The 20,683-nt window shown below is 42.5% G+C and overlaps 1 protein-coding gene across 2 annotated transcripts in view; it reads left to right on the top strand.

Moving 5' to 3' along the window:
* The window catches only part of EPG5 (ectopic P-granules autophagy protein 5 homolog), a 2,535,958-nt gene that overhangs the window by 1,389,027 nt on the left and 1,126,248 nt on the right, over positions 1–20,683 (top strand). For both annotated transcript variants that reach the window (XM_044078183.1, XR_006365599.1), the window contains exon 24: positions 1,624–1,747. In XM_044078183.1, the coding sequence (XP_043934118.1) occupies positions 1,624–1,747 (124 nt within the window). The remainder of the gene's footprint in view (positions 1–1,623; positions 1,748–20,683) is intronic.

Genomic DNA, 20,683 nt, shown 5'->3' with positions numbered 1-20,683 from the left:
TCCAAAGAGTAGGAACAGTTGATTCAGTGATAGAGCAGTTTATGAGAATAGATACAGGGTATGCTACAGATGTGGCAGCAGTTGTTAGGAAGAAAGATGGCAGATTGTCAGGTGATGGGGAGCATGTTTTAAGTTTGATGAGTTTTTTTAATGTAGCTTGTGGGAACTGGTCTTAGTGAGAAGTGGGAGTTTTTTGGTTGGGGGGTTGTGAGTGGTGAGATTAGATGAGTTAGAAATCTGCATAAGTTTGCTTATGGTGTCAATGAAGTAAGAATTGAAAATGCATGCAGTTTCAAAGGCTCTATTGTTGGGGCTGGGGTTGGGTGTTGGGGGATTGCCTGGGTAGAGTATTTGGATGATAGTGTTCCAAAACGTTTTGGGGTTTCTGGATTGTGTAGTCTGGTGTTGGTGGTAGAATTGTTTTATCATTATGGAGATCCCTATATCTTTGGAAGTTTGAAGGATATTTAGGCTTAGAGCAGTTTCCAAGCAGTGTCTCTTTTTGTATACGAGACTGAGTAGAGTTGGTTAGCCAGGGGGAGTTGCGCGATTTGACTCTGTAACAGTTCTAGGAGGGGCAAGGGAATTGAGTGTGTTAAGGAAGATGGAGTTCAAGTGTGAGACAGCTTCATCAAGAGGTAAGATAAAGAGGAAGGACCAGTCTGTAGCTGAGAGAGCATTATTGAATGTCTCATGGTTGAAGGTAATTATTTTCTGTCATTCTTTAAATTTGTGGGGTCTGGAAATGTGGGGGAGAGTTGGAGGATTCATGTTGGGCACTAGTCGCTGTTGGAGTCAGGTAGTGTTTCTGTGTTGTGATACGGGTTATGGTTAGAAACTAAAATCCAGTCAATGATGGAACTAGTATTGGTAGGTTTGTGGTGGAAAGTCAGAGATGAGATACGTTGGGTGTAGCCATAAAGGTTAATGCGGTTATAGATAGATATCTGTACACACACACACACACACACACATGCGTATATATATATATATATATATATATATATATATATATATATATATATATACATATATATACATATATATATCTTAAACATTTTAAACTTTTAAAATAATCTTTAACGTAATCAAGCCTATGCATTGCCAACGTGTAAAGGCTCAAACAGTCCCAAAGGAAAAGCATCCTTATCTCTATTCAACACAGCCCTGAGCTTACTAAAATATGTAAAGGCATCACATGCCACAAGTATTACTCCAGGACTGGCAGTATACAAGTCCCATTAAAGTTGCTCAGTATCAGTACAATACCTCAAAAAACCCATAGGACATTGACTGTAGAGTACAGGACCAATAATTTTGTCTGCGTTCGAATAACTTATCAAATGCAAACTGGTTTACCTGGGAAGTATTGAACTGGTAACATTTTTTTTATTTCGAAAAATAAGAAATCTGTCCATGGTTGTAGTACCCCCTAACTGCAATACTCCAGGTTGCACAACTCTGTTCCAGTGTTACGATTTTGCACTTAATAACTCATTAGGTTTCCATTTTTATTACTTTTGATTTATAACTGCATTTTTTTTTTAATTGTTGTAGAACTGAAGATCTCAGAAAGGGATCTAGTGATCTGTTTTTTTTTTTTTTTATTCTGTTGTCTTTTAGGCTTTTTAATGTGTTTACAGCATGGTTGGAAGATGAAAATTTCCAGAAGTCACCTGTTCCCCTTCATTCTTTGCCTAAACAGTATGACACACACAGGCTAGCCAAGATCATGCAAAATCAACAGGTAAATGTTGTTATATTTTAAACTTTATTAAACCCAAGTCAGTTTAAGACATATTGCCAAACATCTACATGTTTGAGAATTACCTTTTGCTTCTTTGTTAGATGTTTTTGGATACTTGATGATCACTTGCATATTTTCAGGATGCATGTTATTTGCAGAACACATAAACCTACCTTCCAGACTTGTAATAAATTTAATATTAGCATAAATTAAGCAGTTTTTAAGAAAGATTGATAGTTTGCACAGCTTGCTTTTGATTTGGTTTCTTGCTAGAAAAATAGCATGGTAAACAGCATTTTGAGAAACTGCCAGAATTTAATGCTTTGTGCCACATGTAGAAATAGTACATTGGTTCACAGTCATTTAGCCTTGTAATTGTTATAGAGATTAGGACGTTTGTGTCCTCCACCATGTCACTGCTACCAAAAGGTTTTTTATTGTCATCACACATCTGTCACTAACATTGTTGACTGCTGCAATAGATTTGTAGCTATGACAGTAGAAAGTCTATGCAGCTGTTTAATAGAAATTATCAGTTAAAAGTTAGATAATTCATTTGTTTGTGCACTTAGTTTGCCTATTAAGGGCTGGGAAGTCTAATTCTGTTTTTGCTTGCTGGCAGAATGTTATTGATCCAGTGTGTCTGTTTTCATCCAATTCAACTGTACGTTGTCGGATCTGATGGGATTCAACCTCAGTACTGACTATAAAGACTTTGCTGTGGACCTCCAACCCCCTAGCCTACCCATAATCCTGTACAACCAACCTCAGCATCTCAGATCTCGTTTGCTGTGGAAAATTTCAGACACATCTTCATGGGCTCCATTTCTTGTTGGCTTACCAAACATACCATATCCTTTTCTAGTCTTTCCCTGTACAGTTAAACTGCTTTATTTAGCTTAGAAATAGTTGTTCTACAGTTAGTTAAAGTTTTCAGATTTAATAATAAGTAGATTGCTGAGACTAGTTAGATTTGTTACTAGGGATTTTACATTTATACTTGTTCCGGGCACGGTGCCAACTTCCCCTCCATTGCAAATTTTGACACCAGTCAGAACTTCGGATCCAGTTGATTTGGTGCCATGCTGTCCAGAGGTAACTGGGTCAGTTTTGATAATATTCTCTACTTTGACCCCAACTGAATCCCTCCTCTTTCAGCCCCGATGCACTTGGAGCAGAGTCTCATGGCCTAGTCTTCAGGGCCATGGAGTGGGAGGAGGAATAGACAACCAGACACTTAGGCTCACTGCTTGGTAGCTTGACACCGAGATCCACTTCAGAGTTAAGACCTTGTGGTTCTGCAGGTTTGTTTCCTCAGAACCAATACCGTCTTCAGCTTTCAAGGCTTTTTAGAGTGTCATTTTGACCCCAAGGGATAAGTTACCTTCACCCAGACCGGCATCACACGAGCTCCATGCTGAAACTGGCTCTCTCCATTGTCACTGTGTTAGACAGGAACAGCTGGAACCTAAACCCTATGATGCTTATGTAATAAACTCCCTGTTGATTTAGAACCCTCTGATCTTCCCGCAGAGCAGGTCCACCATAAGCAGCCATGTAAGTGGAAGCACATTAACTAATCTCCAGAGTGCATCACTAGCGACACAGACTTTGATGAAGGAGAAGGATCCCCCAGATTGAAAATTTAAACAGACAGCAATAGATTTTAGAGCTGTCATCAATAAAAAGTATACATTTGATGACAAGCTGGACAATGAGCAAGTATTGGAAAATGACAGTTATGCTAATAATTTGGATACATTTATATTTGTTTGCAGAATTACAAAGCAGTGGATTTGGATAATGTATGTCTTAGCGAGTGTTTGAAATTGAATATAGTGCCGAAAGGCCTATGTGTATGCCAATACCCCAACAAAGTTATTGAATGTCAGAATTTCATAAAGAATTGACCTAGGTTTTTGATAGATGTGGCTTTGATATAGGTAAAGCAATAGTAAAACAAAATGAAAGAGAAATGGAAATTTTGTATAGGGAACTTGAACAAATTAATAAAAGTATTTCAAATGATTTGATGTTTAGAATAGAGAGCGAAAAGGTTAAATATTATGATAAATTGGAGAAGGTCAATTTAAAATGTAGAAACATTTTTAATTGGAAAATGAAAAAAGTGGATAGCGATTTAAAAGAATATAGGATGCAGATGGCATACACTAAGCCCAGGACATATCATAATACGGTTAGAGAATGGGAACCAGTTCGTAACAATCATGAAAACTCTGCAGGAAGATGAGTACTAACATAGGTACAACACACATGATTTGGGAGACCCTAAGGAGATCGGAGAGGTTGAAAAACAGGGAACCAGTCTATTACAGTTATAACAGAGGCAAAAGGAATTCCAGGAACAACAATTGGAACCGATAGTCACTGAGATAGGTCAGGAAAAAATAATTATACAGGATTACAAGCACAGTTTTGAAGGTCACAATATATACAACTACAGCAGTGTACAAGTTAATGAGTATCATTTTAAGTTGTTTTTAAAAGGTTTTAAGGTTATTCCAAAGAAAAAAGGCTGATATTAGTAAAGCTGTTATTGATTTAAAGCTTTTTTTGAGGAAAAATAATTGGGAATTGTTTTTTAAAGGGCAAAGGATAGTTAAAACATAATGAAGGGACACTTACCAGAAAAAGCACTTTTAACCCACCTTTGCAACCCCCAATCAAAACATTTTGAAACACTATTAGAAAAGGAGTTAAGAAGAGGTGTAGAGCAGAATAAAGTGACTCCCAATTTGCCCAAGGAGGAGAGAGTAATATTGGAAGAATTACAAAGGAATATGTGAATAAGAGTAATGAAACCAGACAAAAAGGGGGAGGCACAGTATTAATGGATAGAATTATATATGAATCTAAAAGGAAGGAGATTCTGAATGATGAGAATAACTATACAAGGACATCGTTTAATGAAGTTATTATTGCTAATACATTTTTTTTTATTTTGAATGATTTATTGTTGGAAGGGACAATCAGTACAGAAACTTTTAGATATTTGCAAAATGAAAAACCGAGAGTCCCCTCCGTTTTTGGAATTCCAGAGGTTCATAAAAATTCTTTGGATCCTCCTTTGAGACCCATTGTGTCATCAGAAGGCTCCGTTACTGCCCCTTTAGCCAAATTTTTGGATACATAATTAAAGGCCTTATCCTTGAAGGGAAGCTCCGTACTAAAAGATTCATGGGACATGCTAAGATGTTTAAAACAAAATTTATTTAATAATAAAATTATTTTTATAACTATTGCTGTAGTTGTACTTTTTGCCTCTATATCACATGAGGAAGGTATGCAGTGGTTTGAAGAGGCATTGGTAGATTATGGAAAACTTACCACCAATGACTTCAACACTTGCTTAACACTAATGGAAGTAGTACTAAAAAACAACTATATATTTTATGAAGGAGAATTTTACCAGCAGTTAAAAGGCATAGCAGTGGGGGCAAGGTGCGCCCCAGCATATGCTAATAGTATACTTTCTCGGTAGGAGAAGAATTATGTGCTAAATATGGAATATATAAAATGTTGGGCCCTCTATAACCAATGTCTTGATGACATCTGCCTGTTTTGGAATGAATGATACCGAAGAAAAATTCTATGAATTTTTGAATTACCTAACAGGAACAACCTCATTTTTAAAGTTTATGTATAGTATGGACTATGAATATATGAACTACTTAGATATTACAGTTAGAAAAGACCAAGGTAGTTTTGTATCAAAAATATGTAGAGAAGGACACTTACTCGAATTCTTACTTCTAATACACGAGTGCCCGCCCTTTCTATCAGAAGAGAAGTCTTGTGAATGGGCACTTCGTAAGGAGTAGTCGGATGGCTTCTATGGATACAGATTTTTTAGATGAATGTGTTTTATTAAGTAATATGTTTAGAGAAAGAGGACACCCTGACAATTTATTAAAAGATGTTGAACATCAAGTGAAGAAGGAAGAGTGCCCCCTTTTAGAAAGGACAGATGGAGACACAAAGGTTACAGATGGAGGTGGTAATGAGTTCGAGGAAGCATACATTATGGATTATTCTGAGGATGCCGATGTCATTAGAGCTGTTATTGAGAATTAATGGGATAGATTAAGGAGATTTCTGACTTGAATATTATTTTTAATAAACCCTTGAAGTTTATTTATAGAAGAGATGTTAATATTAAAAACATACTTGAAAATAGCAATAAAAATTCATGCTAAATAATAGAAAAAGAGTGACATATAAATATAGGGGGGTGCTCACAATGCCTGATTGTGAGTAGAGGTGACAGTCTACATCTGGATAGTAGGAACAGGACAATAAATAGTACATGTTTTTCCAATTGTAATACATGTGGGGTGGTTTACCTAGCATTGTGTGGTGGATGGACATAATTTTATATTGGGAAAATGGAAAGGAAATTTAAAACAAGAGTATATGAGCATGGGTATGACATTAAAAATAAGAATGAAAATAACGCACTGTACAGGCATTGTAAGACATGCCATGCAACTAGTTTTCAATTTTTTGTCTTGGAGGTAATACCAATGGATCCTCGGCTGGGGTGCCTCCTGTGCGGAGTCTGCATGTCCTCCTTGTGGTCACGTGGGTTTCCTCCTGGTGCTCCGATTTCCTCCTACATTCCCAAAGACGTGCTGTAGGTGGATTGGACACTCTAAATTGGCCCTAGGCATGAGTGTGCGCGCCTTCTGTGGAAGGTCGGGCGCAGGGCTGACAACTCGACACCGTAAAACTCCACTGCCAGTCATGAGCGGACAGGTAATCTGCTGTGGTGACCCGTAACCGGGAAAAGCCGAAAGAAGAAGAAGAATATATATACTATTTAAGTAGTATTTAGTTGTTGTAAATATGAGTATGAGCTTTTAAGTACACTTGCTGCATATTTTATACATTTCTACATTTTACCACTTGCTTGTTTTATGAGATAGAAAGGAAGAATATGTTGTTTAAAGTTTTTGTATAATGTGGTAGTTTCAAGGATTTATTTTGAAAAGAATGGGATTGGTTGGCTTTAATTGAAGTCATTATTTAAGGATAGGATAATTAAGGGGTATGCATACATCTGATGACGTTCTAGTGTGGACGAAAACACGGTGAACAAGTTAAGGCGTTTATGTTTGGATCATTTGTTGTTGCTGTTTTTGTGGAAAATAAAATTTATTTAGTTCAAATCCTTTCTGGCTGCCCTCACAAGTGCTTTTGTACATTTTTACAGATAAGCTACCTTCACCCAGACTGGCATCACACGAGCTCCATGCTGAAACTGTCTCTCTCCATCGTCACTGTGTTAGACAGGAACAGTTGGAACCTAAACCCTAGTATGCTTATGTAGTAAACTCCCTGTTGATTTAGAACCCTCTAATCTTCCCGCAGAGCAGGTCGACCATAAGCAGCCATGTAATTGGAAGCACATCAACTCATCTCCAGAGTCCATCACTGGCGACACAAACTTTGATGAAGGAGGTATATCCCCGGATCCCCAACCTGAAAATGTCACCTTCAGTGAAATTCTAGAATTGATGAAACAACAGGCATGGAAGGACCTGGTTGTGGTGGAAGTCATACCTAAAAGACCTGATAAAATTTTATTTGCACCTTCTGATAGAAATCACTAGAGCAAGGGGCCACCTATAGATGCAGTGGTTGTAGCTGCAGTGACCAAAAAGAATTGTCAGAAGAGAGGACCTCAGTCCCCCCCCCCCCAACAAAGAGTCGAAGGCATTAGATCATTTTGGGAAACATACCTATGCTTTGATGTCCTTTGCTGTGCAGATGCTGAACTATCTAGCTCATGTCACTCAATTCCAGAGAAATTTGACAAAGTAGATTTTTAAATCAATTGTAGGGGTCCTGCCAAGCAGTATCCAGAAAAAAGATGGAACTCAGCTATCGACCCTACAGTCATTATATAGCATGCCCATGCCCATGAGGCTGATTTCCAGTGCAGCTGTTGGTACAGTGAGAGCAGCAGTCACTGGCATTACAGTCTGCTGGCATGTTTGGCTATATCTTTGTGACTTTGCAGAAAGTTTCAAGATATCCTTCATTAATGCTACTTTTGATGGGTCCACCTTATTCAGACCAAAGGTGAAAGATACTTTAGCTAGAAGTCAGCAAGATGGTAAGACCCTGTCTGATGTTGGCATCTGATTCTCCACTCCTCAGAGATCCTTCTCTAGGAATCAGAGATCTGGGAAGAAGATGCATTTTAGGAAATCATACAGATCCTACCAAGACTCTTCTAGTGATGGTCCTCCCTGGAACAAGCAGTAGCAGAAATTTCAAAGCTACTAGAAATGAGTCATCCAACCAGTTCCCAAAGACCAACATGGATCTGGAGTATACTCAAGGTTCTTTGTAGCTCCAAAGACGACAGGGGACCTCAGACCCATTTTGGACCTGCGATACCTGAGCCAGTTTGTAAGACAAACACAATTCAGGATGGTTATAATTCAGTCCATTTGGCCTTTGTTTAGGAAGGCCATGTGGATGTGCTCAGTAAATGTCAAGGATGCGTACTATCACATAAAGATAGTGAGATGTTCGAGGAGATTTCTCCGTTTTCAGTTGGGAGCCAATTATTATCAGTTCAGAGCTCTGCCCTTGTGTCTCACCACAGCCCCAGGGTGTTTATCATGATAATGGTGAAAGTAGCAGCAGGACTCCATCTGCTGGGGATCCAGGTCTTCACATATCTATCTGATTGGCTCCTAACAGCTGTCTCGACTCTAATGTTATGTCAACACAGAGATGTCTTCCTTCAGTTACTTCAGAGGCTTGGCATCAAGATCATCTTGGAAAAGAGTCTATTCAACCCCTACTCAAAAAACCAGAGTTCTTTGAATGCCATGTAAATGCATTCTCTGAATTAGTCAGCCTACCCCCTTGCAGAGCGCTTTCCATCCAGATGACATCTTCAGCTCTACTAAGACATCTCTCTCCCCCTGCAAGATTAATAGTTCAGATGCTAGGCCTAATTACATCCACTATAATACTGAAACTGTTAGGGTAATTCCACATTAGAGTTCTTCAGTGGACAGTAGCTATACAATGGCCTCAGAATCATAACCATCTCTCCAGTTTGCAGAAATCATGATTAATGGTAGTTAACATTCCCTTTCCTCACAGAAGGTCTCCTCTTTGTGAGTGACCCCCTCCCCCCAGGCGGTGGTGACCATGGACACTTTCCTGTTAGGGTGAGGGGCATTTTGGAGGAAACACTGTCCAAGGCTCCTGGTCACAAACAGAGGTGAAACTTTACATCAACTTTATGAAGATGAGAGTGGTCCTCCTAGTGTTGTAGGCCCTTTAGGATACTCTCCCCCAGAGGTGTAGTAGCCATTCAGACAGACAATATGTCAGTAGTGTAGTACCTAAGCAAGCAAGGAGGAACATGCTCCTCCCCGATATGCCGCGAGGCCATGAGGGTATGGCAATGGACGATGTCTTTACATTTTCTAATAGCAATGCACATCCCAGGGGGTTCCAGTGTTCTAACGGACAGACTGAGCAAATTTGTTCTGATGTCTCATGAGTGATCCCTACACTCAGTTGCTGTGGGCAGCCTTGCTGTGATCTTTGTCTCAATGACAAATGCAGCTCTTACTTCACCCTGATCTCTCCACAGGGACAATCACCACGAGATGCTGTTGTCCATCATTAGTCCCAGGGACTCCTGTATGCCTTTCCTCCCCTTCCACTAATGAACACATTCCTAAAGAAAGCAAGGATGTGCAAAGCCAGAGTAATCTTCTTAGGCACCCTTTTAGCCTTGACATATGTGGTTCCCTTTCTATTGCCTCTTCTAGGCCATCCTCCCTGGATTCTGGACCATTTCTCAGATTTTCTGTCTCATCCTTCCATCTTGCCTCCTCCTGATCAGAAGTCCATGAAACTAACCATGTGGTTCCTCCAATTTTGACAATAGCCAGAGATGCCAAGCTGCCCCCTGCATTTGTTCACACTCTGACAAGTTTCTGCTACCAAAGTTTCTCTTCCCCATGAATTTTGTGATTGACCTCTCTAGAGCTGAGTAACTTCAAACATGACATATTTTGTGTGAGTTTTCATTTGGTCATTCTTCACTGTTATGGCACTGTTACCAGAGATGCTGGATAGTCATAGGATGGGTGCTTATTTACATTTCAGTATGTGGATATCTCTCAGAAGATGCATTTACACTGTGTGATCTTCACGTTTGCTTCTCACTGCTGCTGCTTGGCTTCTTCTCTGTCTCCAGTGTCATGACTAAGATGCCATCTTTGGCAGCAGAAGTGCTGTGGAAGATAGTTGTTCTACTGTTCCTTATCAACATTAATTATTGATTGTGAACCCACACAGGAAGCTTTAGCTTGCTTCTTTCTTTTGACTGCAGTCAATGTGAATCAACCAACAGCAGCCAACAGCAGAGAGGCATCAAACCATCTTCCCTTTATCTAAATGGTTTGAATTCTTTGCACTGTCATGCTTTGCTGTTGGTGTTGAAGGGCCAAGAACTCAGGGAGACTGTTTCCATTGTGTTTTTGAACTTGATCTAGACATGCACTGTGCTGCATTCATTGAAGGTATGTGCAACTGCAATGTTCCCCTTCTCATTGACTCGCCTCCAAGTAAAAGTGTGTGCCATCTACAAGTATATCATACTTTCTTGAATCAGCTCCTTTTAAAAGATTCATGTTATTACTCCCTGGAGTGATAGCTCTTCCCTTCGAATCTGACATTGTCGACATGAGAATAGCGAAACTGCATAACATCGAACAAGTAAATGGAAATCTCCATAAGGGGAGATTTCCGTTTATTTCAATTTAGTGCGGTTTCAGAGTTGGTATATTTAAGTAGCGGGGGGTGTGGGTGACTTACCCCCCTGCCTACACCGTTTAGTTTTTTTTTTTGTTGTTGTTTTTATTTTTTTTTTCTGGACATTCGATTTTTTAACAGTTCGATCACTAAAGGTCGACCTTTAGTGATTTGAACTGTTAAATATTCTATGTTCTAATATAGACCCAGATTACCCTGTACTAATAAACACCCATGGTAAATTGGAACACAACTGAGTAGGGTTGCAGTGGGTAAGCTTATAAAGACGTTGCTGGTCATTAGCCTAATATATACTTATGAACTTTGTCCACAGATATATATATATATATATATATATGTGTGTGTGTGTGTGTGTGTGTGTGTGTTTGTTTATATATATATATATATATATATATATATATATATATATATATATATATATATATATATATATATATATAAACAATGTGTGTGTGTGTATAGATATATATATATATATATATATATATATATATATATATATATATATATATATATATACTACATATATACATAAGTAGTTAGAAAGATAGTAGTACTCCCCAGTTTTTGCTTTCTTCAACAAGGTAGGGGGAGGTAGAGATGAAGTGGAAGGTTGCTGTGCATCTTTCATACCCTCCATTTCCTCCTGTGGTGGGCTAAAACTCATTTTATTGCCCTCTTGTGTTCCATAAGCAATTAGTTCATTATCTGTTTTCCTTAATTTTCTGTTGGCCTTGCCCAAGACATTTTAGCCCAGGTTGGGGGAACACCATTGCTGTAACAAGAAAGTCCCCTCAGCAGTCTTACTAGACATCTCAGCATAATCTTGGAGGCAATGAGAACATTACAAAGCTTTTTACTAATTGTTTGTATTATTTTTAATAATTATGACAATATGAAGTCAAGGAGTCAATGATTTTTATAATATATTCTATCAATAAAATGACAGGTAAATGATTTATTTTTACTGAGTATAATGTGATTACCAGTAATGTACTGTCATATTTAAATAAAGTCTTGTCAATTCTGTCACAAGATTATTTTCAACTTTTATGTACAAAGCCAGTGACTTCTTACAGCAGAAAATGACATTTATGTGATGTACTTCAACAAATTAGTTGTAAGTTATGTCAAGATTCTGTCAGTACAGTACTTTTTCCTTGTAGACAATGTAATATTTGTGGAAATGTACATCAAGCTAAATATGTAAACGGCATAGTACAGGACAATTCATCTGTGATACAAAGTCTGTGGTTGTTGTCCTTGGGTGGCTTTGAAGTTTATATTGCAGAGGTTAAACTTAACTGATTGGGCACCTGTGTCTCTAGTATACTGAGGCACCCTGTAAGTACTTGATCAATCCATGCCAAAGCCTACATATACCTCTTAAAATAACACTAGGGTATTAAAACCTGTCAGATACACTTTGGAAGTATGGCTTGACTTAAAAAGATCCCCTGGAGTCTTTAGTGTAATCATCGCCCTATGAGTCTATGAACCTATAAAAGAAAATTTAGAGTGAGACAGGAACACAATAGAGATATACATACTGAGAAGGAAGGCAGTCATTCCGCCCTACATTTTAAGAGATGCCATGCAAATGAATGATAGCCTCTTTAGGGTTAGCGTCTTAGAAAATGTAGTGAGTGATGAAAGTGATCTTGAATTCAAGTGACAGAATTAGTTTATAATTTAAAATATGGTACAGTGGAATCTAAAGAGTTAAATGAGGCAGTTAACTGGGCAAGGTTGATTGATTAATTGTGTGTTTGTCATTTCCTTGCAATTTTTTAAATGTTCGTTTTATACTGATTTTCAGATTCCTGAAGGCTGTATCTGAGAAAGCTGGAACATTTTAATGATGTTTCAATAAAGGCTCCTAATGTTGTTGTTTGATTGTGAATCCTTGATTATATTTCCTCATCATGCATGGAATGTAATAACAAAAATAATAATCTAACCTAGTGTGCCTTTTGTGCTTAAAATCCAGACACGTACAGCCTTTTAATGGGGGATAGTTGTAGTCCCAGTAGTCAAACCATTAACAATACTTAATGCATTCCTTTAATTTAACAGAATTCATACTCCTAGTCTTGTTAGAGCCATCGATGTTAAGATCTCCACTAATATAATATATTTAGTATTCATTTGTTCCAATTCAAAAGTGATATTTTTTACAAGAGAAGTAATCAGAAAAATTGGCATAAACTGAGCCAGACGTGAAAACATAATTCCTTATTTGCACATTTACCAAAATAATCCAATAAATTACATCCTTGGAAACCTTCAGTATCCTACAATCATTTGAGTAAATAATGATGGCAAGTGATTTGGGCTTATTGTCATGTGAGTTACCATTGCTTATGCTTTTGTAGCTGTGTTTAGTGTAGGCAGATAGCTTCAACAGAAGTGTGCTTCAGAACTATAAATTATTCCTTTTAATACAGTGGCTGAAGCAAATCATATTAATTGGAAAACTGCTATCCCGCATTATTATCTGTTGACAACATTAATACATGTACTCAGAAGAAATTAATTTGGAACTCCCTCCCAGAAAAAAGTAGAAGAAAAATATAGACTATCCAGTAATCCAAAAGTCTATAGTCAGAGATTCCCTGTCCAACACCAGAGCTAAGCTAGAGGCAACAGGCTTAGAAAATTTAAAAATGAGGTCTTTGAAGTTAACCTGAAGTAAGTATGGAAAAATTAATCTTGAAGTAAGTCCTTTCTGCTAAAAGATTTACTTTTCTCTACAATTTCCTTTGGGTAGGTCTTGTTAGAAATTTGCTGACACTCGATTATATATAAAATTTCTTCTACACTGGGTAGCAAAATGAAGTAAATTTCTATAAGAAAGAGAAGAGAAGAGAAAACAACCATAATTCCATGGTTAAACCCTGAGTTGGGAAACTCCAACTCTGTCTGCCAAATCAACTTGCCTATTGGATAGAAAGTTAACATTAGATCTGAAGTAGGAGATTCATTTGTCTGCAACCTGTGGGTTATGGATCCGATATCGGATCCGAACCGGCATGGTTTACCAGCTATGGATCCAAGCTCTCAGCTCCTCCCCTCACCCATAATGCCCTGCTCTACCCTCATGACCTCAGATCTCGTTTGCCGTGCTGGTGACCAGATTGTGTTTCTAAGCTCTTCAGCTAAGTGCAGTTTTATTAGTCTTTAAAGTGCTAATTTTTGAAGTTTTGTGTGAAAGTCCTCCCCTCGCTGGTAGCGTAGTGTGTGTTTGGGCCTGTTGAGTGGTTTTGTTACTTTGCTTTAACTCTAGTTTAAGTAACCTTTTTGCATTTGGGATGTCTGAACAACCCAAAGCTGTGTTCTCCAAGTGCTCCGAGTGTGGCCATAAGCTTTCTCCGGCTGATGGCCACACTCGGTGTGTTAGATGCCTTGGGGTTGAACACCTCACTTCTGGATGTTCCATTTGTGCAGGGTTCAACCCCAGGGCATTGAAGGAGCGGAGGTCCAAGCTTGTCTTGGCGGGTCTTTGCCACGGACTCGGCTCTGGCCTCCGCTCGCCGGGGTAACCGTTTCACGGTTGTCTCCTCTCCGGCTCCCCCTCCTCCTCCTGGGACTCAACCTCCCTGTAGTGGTTCGGAGGAGAGGGAAGCTAGAAAGAAGGACCGGAGGGAGAAGCACCATAAGCGGCGGGCCGAGACCTCTGTTTCGGCCCCGCCAGCCAAGCGGGCTTCTCCTCCGGCCTCCTTGTCTGCTGGCTCTCCCCCTCCTCGGCTCCGGTCTCCAGTGTGTTTTTCACCGGGACCTGAGGAGGAGGAGACCCGATCTCCGTTGAGGCTATCGAGGAGGCACTCAAGGCCTACCTCGGTAGCCTCGTCGAGATCAACTTATAGCCTGTCAGACGCTGATCTGGACCGGATGATGAAAAGGTTCATCCAGGCCCAGATGCAGATGGGAGTGCTCTTGCCCCTCTGGGGGGGAGCTCGACCCCTTTTTACAAGCCAATTGCTCCTTCTCCGACTCGCTACCGGGTTCAGAGCAGTTGGAGCCGAGCAGCTTCGGCGGGGTGGGTCGGCGCCGATAGTACTTGGTACCGGATCCGACCCTGCCCTCGAGTGCCGGATCCGACCTCTCGGAGCCTGGATCCGAGCCGGATCCGGGGATCAGTGCTCCTTGGCGCCGTCTGTGTCGGGCGCACTGTCCTTCGGATCCGAGCTCTTCGGCGCCGGCTCCGATCCACTCCTTGGATCCGAGGGGGAGCCGATTGTCGGATCCTTTGGTCGAGGTCGGCTCCCCTTCGGCTTTTGATGTAGTGGAGAGGGCCCTGTTGAGGGTCTCCGGACCACCGGCTCTTGCTTCGGCTCCGTCCCGCGCTCCCTCTGCACTGGGTCAGGCTTCCACCATCCGGCCCTTGGGACAGCCCGCTTCTGTGCCCCAAGCTGTTCCCCTGGAACAGGTTACTGTTTGCGAGGAGTCCTCTGACAGCCCCCCGGAGGATGTTCCCCGCAAGCATACGTGCAAAAGGAGGCACATTGACTCCCCCGAGTCTCTCACAGAAGACCCGGATTTGGAGGAAGGGAAGGCTCCCACAGTCACCCCGAGGATGTCTCATTTGGAGACATCATGGAAATGCTCCGCATAAGGGGTCTGCCCAAGTCTACCTCGGACGAGTCCGTGTTCTTGGAGGCATTTGAAGTGAGCCCGTCTACCTCTTGGGTGTCCCCTCCTGCCGACCCCCTGGTGGACCTCATTACCACCAGGGCGTGGAAGGAACCGGACACCATGGAGCCAATCCCTAAAAGGCCCGACCGTATTCTCAGTCCCCCGGCTGACCGTGCCCATTGGAGTAAGGGGCCTCCGGTAGATGCCATGTTGACGGCGGCCACCAAGAGGGAACTTGCTCAGGAGAGTCCCTCAGTCCATCCCCCGAGCAAGGAGTCTCGGATGATGGACCGCTTGGGGAAGCGGATGTTTAGTTCAGTGACCTTCTCTGTAAGGGCGCTGAACTATCTGGCACACGTGATTAGGATGCAGAGCGATCTTATTAAAGAATACGCTGCATCCCCCCCAGAGTCCATGTCGGAGGAGGACAAAGTGCTGCACTCCACCCGCATGGCCACTCTCAGGTCCGTCACCAATACCTCTATGCGGCTACTCTCCCATGCTACGGAAGGTGCCGCTAGAGCCGCAGGGGCAGGCCTAGTTACTAGACGTCCGGCCTGGCTCCGTCATTGCGATTTCTCAGAGCCCTTCAAGGCGTCATTTGAACGCCCCTTGATGGTTCTGCCCTCTTTGGCAAAACTGTTCGTGACACTTTGACCCAGAGCGAGAAGGACGGGAAGACGCTGTCTGCCGTCGGAATCCGCTTCTCTGCACCCCAGAGGCCCTATTCTAGGAACCAAAAGGGTCAGAAAAAGATGTGGTTCCGGAAGTCGCAGCAATCCCAGCCTGCTCCGGACAACCAGTCCTTCCGTGGCAGAGGAGGACAGGGAGGACGCCGCCCTAGGGGCAGAGGGGCTCCCAGGAACTTCGGGTCCAGAGAACCCTTCTCTGAACGGCCCGTGCAGCAGCCCTGAGGGGTTGCCCGGCTGCTCCACTCTGGAGGCAGTCGGGGGACATTTTTCGAAGCACCTGGCGGCATGGGAGTCCATAACATCAGACCGCTGGGTTCTCCAGATCATATCCAGAGGATACCGTATCCCCTTTCTTCACTTGCCAAAATTGAAGTCCCTCCCCGACGTTCCACCCGGTCAGTGGGAGGCCGCTTTGGCAGAAATTGGCCATCTGCTAAAGAAAAGAGCCATCCAGCACATCCCCCCAGACCAGATCGGATCAGGGTTCTACTCCAGGTTCTTTTTAGTGACAAAAAAGACGGGGGATCTAAGACCAATTTTAGACCTTTCACTCTAGAACCTGGCAGTTCCCAAGGAGAAGTTCCGAATGGTCACGCTGCAGTCTATTCTCCCCCTTCTGGGAGAAAATCACTGGATGTGCTCCATAGTCCTCAAGGATGCGTACTACCACATACTAATGGACAGGCGCTCCAGGAGGTTTCTCCACTTCCGGCTGGGAGCCAGTCACTACCAGTTCCGGGTCCTTCCCTTTGGTCTCACCACAGCCCCCAGGGTGTTCACCAAAGTATTAGCAGTGGTAACGGCCCACCTGAGGCTTCAGGGGGTACAGGTCTTTCCCTACCTGGACGACTGGCTCCTCACCGCCCCAACAAGGCATCTACTACTATTGGCGCGAGACTCCTTTCTCCATCTTGCTCCCCGTCTGGGCATCACTATAAACACAAAAAAATCCAACCTAGCACCCACGCAGTTCATAGATTTTATAGGTGCCAGGTTAGACACAAGGAGATTAAAAGCCTTCCTCACTGCGGACAGAGTTCAAAATCTGCAACTCCAGGTGCGGGCCATTCTCCACTCAAGCTCAGTTCCGGCGGAGTTGGTCCTGAGGGCTCTAGGGTCCATGGCGGCTGCTATAGCGCTTCTTCCTCTCGCCAGGTTCAATATGCATCCTCCAATGGACACTCCTAGTCCAGTGGTCGTATCTTGCTCTTCCTATGCATCATCCCATTGCGATCAGCAAGGCTTGCAAGCAGTCCCTCCTGTGGTGGCTACACTCTCCAGATCTCCACGGAGGCCGCCCATTTTGTGCTTCTCCCCCTCTCGCCACGGTGACCACGGACGCCTCCCGCCTCGGGTGGGGGGGGCATTTTGCAGGCCGGACCGTCCAAGGCACGTGGAACGATTCAGAGACCTTTCTGCATATCAACGTTCTAGAGATGAGAGCAGTGCTCTTAGCGTTGCTAGCACTTCAGGCCTTTCTTCCCTTGGGAACAATTGCGATTCAATCGGACAACATGTCGGTTGTCTGGTATATCAACAAGCAAGGAGGAACCAGGTCTTACCCTCTTTGTCGAGAAGCCATGAGAGTTTGGGAATGGGCAATCTCCACCAACCGCTTTCTCATAGCAACGCATATTCCGGGTCGGTCCAACATCCTGGCGGACAAACTCAGTCGCACCATTCTCACCCCTTACGAGTGGTCTCTCAATACTCAGGTAGCGGAACGCATATTCGCACGGTGGGGAACTCCTTGTTGCGATCTTTTGCCTCTCCCTCAAACACCAAGTGCGACAGTTTTTGCTGTGATACCTCCTCCCGGAGGTTCCCAAGAGACGCTCTGGTGCATGCTTGGCCACCCGGTCTTCTTTATGCTTATCCCCCCTTGCCTCTGATGCTCCAAGTTCTTCAGAAAGCCTCTCGGTTGGGGTGCAGAATGATTCTCATTGCTCCGTTTTGGCCTCGACAGATCTGGTTCCCCTTCCTAAGGTCTCACTCTGTGAATCCTCCTTGGATTCTAGATCCCATTCCAGATCTGATATCTCATCCATCCCACTTATCTTCTCCGAACCTGGACAACCTGAAGCTGACCGCTTGGCTGCTCCAGTTCCACTCTTGATCAGGACTCCCGGTATTTCGTCCCCTGTTAAGGCCATCCTGGTGGCAGCTCATAAGCCATCCACTAGGAAAGTCTACCGCAGCAAGTGGAAACGGTTCTCGTTGTGGGCGGAGCGGCAAGGCCTAAACCTCTTCACAGTTCCTCTCCCTTTGGTGCTTGATTTCTTAACCACTCTTTTTAATGATGGTGCCAGCAGTTCCACGGTCAAGGTACAACTTGCGGCAATTTCCCATTATCACATTGGTCATGACTCCAATCCACTGATGTCGGCCAAGATGTGTAAGATTTTCCTTAAAGGTACTTTTCTTCTCAGACCCGCTGTAAAGCAAGCGGTTCCTCCTTGGGACCTTTCCTTAGTTCTCCAGGCCTTGACCGCCCCCCCTTCGAACCGGCGGCTACGGTAGATCTGAAATTCTTATCTTTCAAGACCGCCTTCTTAGTAGCCATTACTTCGGCCAAGAGAGTTTCAGAGCTTCAAGCATTATCAGCTAAACCTCCTTACTTGGTCTTTCATCCGGACCGTGTTTACCTCAGGACCAACCCGTCCTTTCTTCCTAAGGTAGCTTCTGAAGCAAACATTAATCAATCCATTAACCTCCCTGTCTTCTTTCCTAAATATGAAAACAAAGGTGAATACAAGCTTCACTCCTTAGATATTCACAGGCAACTTAGATTTTATCTAAACAGGACGGCTGGTCATAGGCAATCCGACCAGTTGTTCATTTCCTTTGCTAAATTTAATTTGGGCAAACCAATTTCTAAAGTCTCATTATCTCGCTGGATTTCACAATGTATCTTATTGGCTTATCAAGCTTCGGGAAGGCCCGCACCGGGTGTACATGCCCATTCAACCCGGTCAGTCTCTACCTCGGCAGCCTTTAAGGCTAGGATTCCTCTAGATGATATTTGTGCAGCAGCCACGTGGGCTTCATCTCATACTTTTATTTCCCACTACAAGTTGGATCTTGCATCTAGGGGTAGAGCATCCTTTGGCTCCGCGGTGCTCCGGAATATCCTTCCATGATGGCCGCCCAAGATTCAGGTAGCTGGGGACTCTGTCCCACAGGTTGCAGACAAATGAATCTCCTACTTCAGATTTAGAAGTTATGTACTCACCATAACGTTCCATCTGAGTAGGTGTATTCATTTGTCTGCAACCATCCCGCCCTCCTATCCCTCTGGCCTTTCAGTTTCCTGCATATGTTGTGTTACCCTTTTCAGGGTGTTCTTGCTGTTGGCAAACTCGATCTGAGGTCATGAGGGTAGAGAAGGGCATTATGGGTGAGGGGAGGAGCTGAGAGCTTGGATCCATAGCTGGTAAACCATGCCGGTTCGGATCCGATATCGGATCCATAACCCACAGGTTGCAGACAAATGAATACACCTACTCAGATGGAACGTTATGGTGAGTACATAACTTCTAAATTCCTTCTGTAATTGCCTTAAAATAGAGTGAACAGTACTTGTTATAAGTTGGGAATTGTCCAAGCACTCCTGTACACCCACAATACACAGCTAAATCACTCTGGTACAAAATTCTCGATCTAACATTTTCTCTTGCAAATCTGATGCTAACTTTTTCACTGTCATTTTCTAGAGTGAGGTTTTGGCATGTTATATATAGTTCTAAAAACCCAGATTCCAACTTTGACTATTGTTGTTTAATTGAGTGTCCTTATACAAGTTAGCTGGACACTGAACAATTTATTTAAACTGTCCAGTTTGCACATGATCACCTGCGATTAGCTTGGCATCAAACCACTGGTTCTAGCAAAATGTTGATACTCTCCATCTCCTGGAGCAGCACTCTGAATAAACTTTTTGTCCATCTGGTACCCCATTAGTAAGAAAGGAAGTGGTACTGGAGTTCAGCTGTGCAGTAACTTTTCAGATTTTCTACCATTTTACATTTGTGGTTTAGAAAAAAAAATGTACCATTTAAATCAGTCCTGAAAACCAGTACCACTTTTTGTTATCCCTGTCCCCAAAGCATTTCCAGGATGGCTTGCTTCATCCACAAAAAAGTTCTTTCAGCTAAAGCAGCAGATTACTCAGAAAAATTAATAATCTTGCTTTGGAAAAGACTTCATGTTAGTTGGTTTGGGACAGTGAAATAAGAAGGTAAAGCAGTTTTGAGATCCGATTCAGCACTTTGCTGTTTTATCACAACTGATGAACAAATTCAGTTGGAATTCTTAATTTATTTTTTCCTCTATTGCTGCAGACTTAAAAGGCATGAGTTTTTAAATATCAATCAGTCCTTGTCATTGTATTAAACAGTGCTCAAAATAACTTCTGAAAGTAGTTCAATCTAATACCCATCAATACACTCTGCTGTAATGCTTCTTAAAACAAGGTGTACAATCAGCGAATGAAGCATCATGATGCTTTTTACATGCACCCCAAGCAGGCAATCCCACATATCCCTTTTTCTGAGGCTTCATTGCTTTCTTTGTTATGTAGCAAATGTTTTGATGTTCTTCGTGTTTCACTATTGCAGTCATCACACTTGGCTTATCTGCCTGCAGGTAGCCCTCAGTCAGCCTGAATACCAGAGACTTAGTATTTCTGCGTCGGTTGATGCCGCTCCAGGAGTGATGTCAGGTCGTCAGGGGTATAAAAACAGGCAGCCGACGCCATTACATCAGTCTTTCTTGC

The sequence above is a fragment of the Protopterus annectens genome, chromosome 1.part1, assembly GCF_019279795.1.
Source record: "Protopterus annectens isolate FY-2018-M chromosome 1.part1, PAN1.0, whole genome shotgun sequence".
In the NCBI taxonomy this organism is placed as follows: Eukaryota; Metazoa; Chordata; order Ceratodontiformes; family Protopteridae; genus Protopterus; species Protopterus annectens.
The sequence above is the reverse complement of the archived record's forward strand: the minus strand, read 5'-3'. Positions and strand labels throughout refer to the sequence as shown.